We start from the raw sequence: 9,086 nt of genomic DNA, 5'->3' as shown, positions 1-9,086 counted from the left end.
AAATTGTTGAATGATGTATTTACACAGGAATGAAACAACCCAAATACTTGGTAAACAATTATCTGTGATGTAGTGATCATATTGACTTGTTACCTCAGTCATCCTCTTGCTACCGTGGTGTTAACATCTGCTTCAGAAAAGTAACTTCTTGAACCCATGGAAAATAAAAATTTTGAGATGAGAGCTAACATCAAGTTCCTGACCAAGCTTGATTGGAAACCAGGAAAATTATTGAAGCTTTGCAACAAGTTTATGGAGATTCTTCTCCACCTAAATCAGTTGTTTATGATTGGATAAAGCGATTTAAGGATGGTCGGGAGGACCTCAAAGACAACCCAAGCGAGGGAAGACCATCGACTGCAAAAATGAAAGAATTGTGGCTTTGGTGCAGAATCTAGTGGATGAAGATCGTCGGATTACTATCGATATGATAGCTAATGAAACTGGGATCTCCCATGGTTCCGCATTTTCAATTTTAAATGAAAATCTTGGTTTGAGTAAACTTTCAGCACGTTGGGTCCCAAAAGCGTTGCGCGAAGACCAACTGCATCAAAGAGCTGAACTTTCTCTTGCAGTTTTAACGAAGATTGAATCAAATGAATCAGAGTTTTTGACCAGATTGTTACTGGAGATGAAACTTGGATCCATCAATATGACCCAGAAAGTAAAATTCAATCAAAGCAATGGTTACCAAGAGGTTCAGTTGCACCAGTGAAGTTCAAAGTGGCGAGATCTGCCCAGAAGGTTATGGCAACAGTGTTTTGGGACTCCAAGGGAGTGATTTTGATTGATTTCCTTGAAGGACAAAAACAATCACCGGGAACTACTACAAAGGTGTTTTGCAAAAACTGAAGACTGCATTGGCTAAAAACGTCGAGGAAAGTTGCACCGCAGAATTTTGTTCCATCATGATAACGCTCCAGCACATTCATCAAGGGTTGCAAGAGAAGTCCTACGGAAATTTAGGTGGGAAACTCTTCCACATCCTCCTTATAGTCCTGATCTTGCTCCTTCAGATTTTTTCCTGTTCCCAAAACTCAGGAACACTTAAGAGGGGTCCGGTTTGAATCTTTGGATGCTGCTAAACATGCAGTTTCAACATGGTTTAATAGAAAGGCCCCAAATTTCTACAAAGAAGGGTTGCAGAGGTGGAAACAGCGCCTTGAAAAGTGTATAGAGTTAGATGGTAGATATGTAGAAAAATGATGTTTGAATTTCCTTAAATAAAGAGTATATTGAATTTTTCCTGAAACTTTTTGACTTACCCTCGTGTATATATATATATATATATATATATATATATATATATATATATATATATATATATATATATATATATATATATATATATATATATTTACAGTATACATGTATGTATATATATATATATATATATATATATATATATATATATATATATATATATATATATATATATATATATATATATATATATATATATAGTGCATCACCATGTCACTATAGTGAAAATACCAACAGCGCCCCATAGAAATTTTAGTATTACCTTTACTTAATAAAAGTAAAATAATTAATGAATGATGAATAACATGTTTATTTGAGAAATCTTATCCTTCCATATATGTATTGGTTACAAACATACATACACACAAATGCATATATATATATATATATATATATATATATATATATATATATATATATATATATATATATATATATATATATATATATATATATATATATATATATATATATATATATATATATATATATATATATATATATATATATATATATATATATATATATATATATATATATATATATATATATATATTGCATTTGTGTATGTATGTATGTAACCAATACATACATGGAAGGATAAGATATCTCAAATAAACATGTTAATCATCATTGATTACTTTATTATTATTAAGTAAAGGTAATATTGAGAATTTCTGTGGGGCGCTGTTGGTATTTTCACTATAGTGATATGGTGATGCACCAAAGATAATGCATATATATATATATATATATATATATATATATATATATATATATATATATATATATATATATATATATATATATATATATATATATTATTATAAGTTACAAGAAGTCACTGCACAGCGCCTCCCCCTCCACCTAATTTACCCTTTGTTTATTGAGAACCGCATGGCCGATCGTATTTGACCTAGAAATCAGAGCACGGTTATCAACATTTCGATCTGTCTTTTTTTTACCTGGAACAGATATTGAGATGACACGGATAAAAAGGGGCAAGGAGAGGAAACTAAATGCCACTCCCTTAAAAAGCTTAGCCCAACTATGCTGTTTAAAACGGCCCTTCTAAAGATAGATTAAGCTGCTGAATTGTCTTACCTTCGCAGGACCAGGGAAGAGGCAACCGAATCGCTGACCACCTGGCGAATGACACATCACGGGCACGACGCGGCCAGAGCCCTTATAAGGGAAAGACAGCCAGTAGCAGTTAGTTAGTGAGTCATGTGAGCAGGAGTCGTCGTGCAGTTAGCCATGCACGCGGGCGGGTGGTGCAGTTTGCTGAGAGACCATTTTCTCCCTGTCCGACTCCAGACTCCAGTCATCCTCGAGGGCACCGCCATACATGTGATCGTCCCTCGTCATTCTTTGCCAGAGACCCGCTTCCCATAAGGTAAAGTGCGAGGAAGGACTTTTCAGTCACAACCGTTTGGCCTTTAAAAAGTTTGGAGTACCAGTATTTCACTTCTGTCCTTGTGCCAGTTTATCCAGTGCCATTTTCAATGTCCTGTGTTTGAGTGTAAAGTGGTCATTCATTCCTCGAGTCCTTGGCACCCTCAGTGCAGACTCGAGACTTATTCTGTGTTAATTGTTCCTTAACTGGCGTGTAATGTGCAAATCTCTCTTGCAGAGGGACCTATTCGCAGTGGACTCATCTTGGACTGTGCCTTGCCTTTAGTCAAGACTCCAGTAGAAGGATCTTCGGGCATTGCAAGCCCTTTATCAATTTACTTATCCATTTTCCCTTCAAATGCTTTCTTTTGTAAATATAATTCTTTAATTCATCCCAAGTGTTTACGTAACATTTCCTTATGAAGTAGAGCCTTCAGCTCCTAAATTCACCCCTTTTTCTTATTTTTTTTACGATTTCCCTTTAAGCAAGTCAGAACTCCAAGGCCAATTAAAAAAAGTTCCGTTGCCAGCCTGTAAAAATACCATCAACCCAGGGAAATGCGTAAAAATGGCGACCTGGCCTTAGATCTTGTTTAGCAGTTGCAATTTCCCCTCTATTGTTGCTTTATTGCATTTGCAACTCGCCAAATCAGCAATTAGTAAAGCTAAGCTGGGTGCGAGACAAATTCCGAACCTGTTACCAAGAGCACAGACCAAGAGAGTTCCACGTAAGTGATGTGTTTATCTTAGCAAAATTTTTTTTACAATCGTGACTGTTCCTAGGAATTAGGAATACGGACGCATGTATTCACTGAGAGAAGAGAACCGCCGTATTAGAATCGTTAATGCATGCCTTTCAGGATAGGTAGTTAGGAGATAACCAGTGATAACCATTCTTTGCTTCGAGGAATAGTGCAAAATTCCTCTGTGTTAAAATCTTTGCATATTTTTGCTTCAAGGAATAGTGCAAAATTCCTCTGTGTTAACATCTTTGCCATATTTTTTTTGCTTCGAGGAATAGTGCAAAAGAAATTCCTCTGTGTTAAATTTTACTTTGCATTTCGGATTAGCGAATTATTTAGGGACAAGACGAAATCAGCTCACATTGCTCTCTCTAAGTTTAGCTAAAAACTCAAATTAGATGTTAGGAAAGCGAAATTTTAAACTCCACTTCTAGGGAAAATTACAAGGTCATTTTTACTGTCATCCTCTCATCCCGGGAATTTCCCCGGAGTCACAGACGGTCTGTAAATAGACAGGTCCATTCACACAGAATCTAAAAATAACTCCAGTGATTTACAGACGACCATTCACCTCCCAGCTCCCTGCCCGCATGTTTACCCTCTTTTTCATTCATTCCCAAGTAGTTTGTTGTTCCACTCTCAGCAAAAATTTTTTGTGGGGGTTTTATCATCCCATTAGTAGTTTCTAAGTCCTAAGGGACAAATCGTATTTCCAAGTCCTACAGGCAAACCAAATAAAATTCTATGTCACACAAGGTGAGAATTTCTCAACCAAATTCCAAGTCCTAAGAGACTCCTAAAAAAAAAATTCTACGTCGCGAGAGGTGAGAATTTCTAATTCCTACGGGAAAACCAAATTCCAAGTCCTAAGAGACACTTAAAAAATTCTACGTCGCACAAGGCGAGAATTTCTAATTCCTGCGGGAAACCCAAAATCAAGTCCTTTTGAGACATTATACTAGTGTATTTCACACACATCTAAGCCCTTACGGGACTGATCATTCTAGTTCCTTAGAACAATGCCTTAATTTCACGCTACAGCCGGCCAAGTCCAAGCGCAACATAAAATCCAGTTATGTCTCCCGAGACGCATATTAAAATTCGTTTGCCACGAGCAACCACGTCTTGCTCAGACATATTGAATTTTAACAAAGTCTTCTCAGACTTACTGATCAACTGTCTTATTCAGACAGATCCATTCTCCTGCAGCCTGAACAATTGAGTGTTTCAGATTCCTGCAACTGAGTATTTTCAGACAACCTGAGTCTTCTCAGACATATTTGATTCGCTAGAGAGTCCAGTCCACATAACCATTATTTCAAGATGGCTAATACCAGAGCCCAACAAAATGAGGACTTCAAATTCTACATGTCCGCTGGAAAGGACATGGGACTATCAGGGCAAGCTCTGAGAGAGAGTGGACGATGCCAAGGCGGAGAGAGAGAGAACGGGAGAGAGAGAGAGAGAGAGAAAGAATTGCCCAAGAGGCAAAGAGGGAGAAAGAACGTGTAGAGAGAGAGAGAGAGAAAGAATTGTTCAAGAGGCACAGAGAGAGAAAGAATTGCCCAAGAGAGACGAGAAGAGTTAGAATGTCAAGAACAAGAGAGAGAACGTGAAGAGAGAGAGAGAGAGAAAGAACTGCCCAAGAGAGAAGAGAGGGGTTAGAACGGGAGGAGCGAGAGCGACAGTGCTCCCATGAGCTCCAGATGTTAGAATGACAGAATGCCACTCCCCCCTCCTGCAGCGGGAATGAGTGCCCTCAGCCAAGCTCACTCGTTCATGCCAAAATGGACAGAGTCTTAACCTGAAGTATGGCTTGAAAGGGCCGAACAAGTCCTGGAGTACTGCAACCTCTCCCCTGCGGAACTCTCCCTGGTTCTCACTAAATTCCTGGGAGGGAAGGCACTCGTTGCCTACCACACCCTTTCGGCAGAGGACAGGGGAAACTGGGAAGCTGTACGCCAAGCGGTTATGAAGGCGTACGAGATTACCCCCGAGCAGTGGGAGGAGACGTTGGAGAGAGCAGCCAAGAGAAGCAGGCCAGACTTGGTCTGATTGGGCGTACCATTCTGAGCGGGTGTTAGCAAAACGGCTCGAGTCTGAAGGAGCCACTAGTGCCGCTGAGGTACTCGAAAAATTTAAACTTGAGCATTTCCTGTGATACGCCCCTCCTGCCCTCGCCACTCATGTAGTGGAAAAAGCCCCAGCAACACTCACCGAGTGTTGCCGGATAGCAGACATGTGGGAGACTCACCACCCTCAGGAAGGATCCATGGGGCGGAAGATAAATCCCCCGCCCCTCCTCGGAGGATCAAATTCCCACAAGAATGGAAACTCGGGCAAGCCCCTAACTTGCCATTATTGCAAGAAGATGGGGCATTCCTCTGAGCAGTGCCGAAACAAGAAAACAGAGCCTCTTTCTCCCGGAAAACCACCCAATAACTCGTCTGCACCCTCCACAGGGGCAGCACAGAAAGACTTTAGCCAAACCTTCTGCACGGCGTGCAAGGTTTATGGCCATTCTCCCTCATGGGCAAAATGCCCGAACAATAATAAATCAAATACTCCCGCCGTCGCCTTGGCCGTCAAAAAGTCCAAGTCATTGGGCCCTCCCGCTGAAGGCCCCATATATGTGGCCCCTCCCAGAGGCAGCCACCCCGCGCGCCGAGTCATGGCATTTGATGACTCAGGTGCGCAAATCTCCCTCATGCGAAGGGACAGAGTTCCCTATGGAGCTATTGTCAATAGACAAAAACTCGTCACGATCGAGGGAGTAAATCAGTTTAAAATGATACTCCCTACGGTCCAATTGAGAGTCACAAGGCCTCATCAATCAAAAATTTGCAATCTTGCAGTAGCAAGCCATCTCCCCGGAGGATAGGATGTCATCCTGGGACAGGACTTTCAGTCCCCACAGAAATCACGACAATCCAGGGGTCCACATTCCCCAACTCATTCCTCGGGCACGAGTAATCCTCCCCCACTTCTCCCTCAGTCAAGACTGGCGCCCCCTGGGTACCAGAAGGACGTGCAGTCCCTACCAGTGCCACCTGAGTATGATGTACAGTGGCCCCCTCGATCGGTTCCTGATCCAATTCTAGTGCCCAGGTCCTGCCTCAGTGCCAGCGCCAGGTCCCCAATCAGATCTCCCTCCCGGAGATGCCAAATTCCTGCCAGTGCCACTTGCATGCACCGAGCAGTGCCAAGCTCCGTCCGTCCTGACTGACGAACACAAGAAACCTCTGATAGTGCCTGACTCTGACTTAGTGCCAGCGCCAGAGCACAACCCCGATCTCCATTCAAGGGATCCAACTCAGGACCCCCTCTCTTCTCCCGGCCTGGCACCACTACCAGCGTCGGTAAGAGAGATAGTTCCTCTCAACCACAGCGGAAGTTCACCTAAAGGTGTGGCATTGCAACCCGTGCCTGAGCTGGTCATTGATACCTGTGAGCCTCTCACGCCGCCCCCGACCGCCTCCTCTCTGCCTCAGTCCATCGCCAACGCAATCGCGAGTCAGGATTCTGCCATCTCTCACTTGGCCGATGAACTACAAGAGCTGCGACAGATCATGGTAGAACTAGCGCCGAAAACTCCTGCGTCAGCTGTTGCAGCAGCTGGCCCAGGTGGCACTCCATGCCGCCCTCCAATCTTGGGCCCTCCGCTTCCCTGGCCGAGGACGACTGTCCAAGTAGGAGAGGTTCACGGCGGAATTACCACGGGCGTGGGAATTTCTGAGTAGTTTACAAAGAGCTCTAGAGCTCCCGTGGCACCTGTGCCACCATTTCATCTTTTGAAGGTCTTGGCACCCCTAATCCAGAAGAGGATGTCAAGGCCCTCCACTATCTTCTTCCATTCCTCTGGAACTTCTATCCCTTATCCTTCTCTATTAATCTTTTCTTAAATTATCATCACAAGAGGCAATTAAATACGGGATACCATTCCCCTCAAAATGCATAAATCATTGAGAATAACAGAGTGGGAAGTGGCACGCCCTTGCGTCCCTACCTTGGCACAGGGCATGCGTGTCAGCTCTTCCTGAAGGAGTCACACCCTTCGGGTTCCCTTTTCCAGCCCTGGGGCTGAGAGATAGTCCGGGCTGTAATTCATATGCGAAGGACGATAAATTCCCGCATAACACAATAAATACCTCACTCTATTACCCTTGGCTTTTCTGCCAACATCATTTACTCTTTTATTTGTTTATTTATTTTACTGTTTTGATGAATTGCGAGTCATAAACTCCTGCCCTTGTGATTTTTAATGCTACCTTCGTAAAATCTGAGAGACGTGTTCCACCTCTCGTATGCGGTCGCGTTTTCATTCGTAACATCCTGTTCATTTTTCCTTTTGTTATTTTTTTTTCCCCTAAGAACTCTATTTTGTTCCAGACCCCTCGTCTTTTGTCTGCTTATCCCGTCATAACACTGAGGGAGTATCTATTTATAGCCTGTACCCGAGTATGGGCAGTGGACGCATAAAATTAGCGTGGTTTAAAGTTAGCGAATTAAAACTCACGAATACTCTCGCTCGCCCACCACTGTCAAAATCCCGTGTAAGGGGTCAGCCGTCAACTGTCGAGTTGGCGAATTAGGTATCGTCATTACAATATCACGTAAAGGGGATGTCCTTTACAAAAATAAACGCTGTGTTATCATTTACACCGCCTCTTCAAGGCCTACTAACCGCATGCCTTGTTTATTTAGAATTAAGGGACTTAAATGTAAATTAATTCTTAAATTTTGTCTCCTGCCTCAAAATTATCTTGTCCTCGTAATCTTAAAGTAATGTATACCGTAAATTTGAAGAAATTAATAGGCCATGTTAAAGTAGTTTAATATTAACATGTTGGAAGTATTTTCCATTTTGCGTGGGGATAGAATAAAGTAAAAGCTTTTCCATTTCTTGTTGGGAGAAGAGTAAAGTAAACCAGCTGTGCCGACTTCTTGGATATCAACATACAAGCCCGAATGAAGGCTCGTATGTTATCTTCCGTGGGGAGCTATTACAATTTACAAGAAGTCACTGCACAGCTCCCCCCCACCTAATTTACCCTTTGTTTATTGAGAACCGCATGGCCGATCGTATTTGACCTAGAAATCAGAGCACGGTTATCAACATTTTGATCTGTCCTTCTTTTTACCTGGAACAGATATTGAGATGACATGGATAAAAAGGGGCAAGAAGAGGAAACTAAATGCCACTCCCTTAAGAAGCTTAGCCCAACTAAGCTGCTTAAAATGGCCCTTCTAAAGATAGATTAAGCTGCTGAATTGTCTTACCTTCGCAGGACCAGGGAAGAGGCAACCGAATCGCTGACCACCTGGCGAATGACACATCACGGGCACCACGCGGCCAGAGCCCTTATAAGGGAAGACAGCCAGTAGCAGTTAGTTAGTGGGTCATGTGAGCAGGAGTCGTCGTGCAGTTAGCCATACACGCGGGCGGGTGATGCAGTTTGCTGAGAGACCATTTTCTCCCTGTCCGACTCCAGACTCCAGTCATCCTCGAGGGCACTGCCATACGTGTGATCGTCCCTCGTCATTCTTCGCCAGAGACCCGTTTCCCCTAAGGTAAAGTGCGAGTAAAGACTTTTCAATCACGACCGTTTGCCCTTTAGAAAGTTTGGAGTACCAGTATTTCACTTCTGTCCTTGTGCCAGTTTATCCAGTGCCATTTCCAATGTC

The 9,086-nt window shown here is 42.6% G+C and overlaps 1 protein-coding gene across 1 annotated transcript in view; it reads left to right on the top strand.

Annotated features, from left to right (window-relative positions):
* LOC136838961 (calphotin-like) overlaps window positions 1-8,797 on the top strand; it is a 31,666-nt gene extending 22,869 nt beyond the window's left edge. The window contains exons 3-4 of the mRNA XM_067104653.1: window positions 6,503-6,973; window positions 8,690-8,797. Coding sequence (XP_066960754.1) covers window positions 6,503-6,973; window positions 8,690-8,797 — 579 coding nt within the window. The remainder of the gene's footprint in view (window positions 1-6,502; window positions 6,974-8,689) is intronic.
* The last annotated feature ends 289 nt before the right edge of the window (window positions 8,798-9,086 follow it).

The sequence above is a fragment of the Macrobrachium rosenbergii genome, chromosome 5, assembly GCF_040412425.1.
Source record: "Macrobrachium rosenbergii isolate ZJJX-2024 chromosome 5, ASM4041242v1, whole genome shotgun sequence".
Lineage (NCBI taxonomy): Eukaryota > Metazoa > Arthropoda > Malacostraca > Decapoda > Palaemonidae > Macrobrachium > Macrobrachium rosenbergii.
This window is presented reverse-complemented; position numbering and strand designations above follow the sequence as displayed.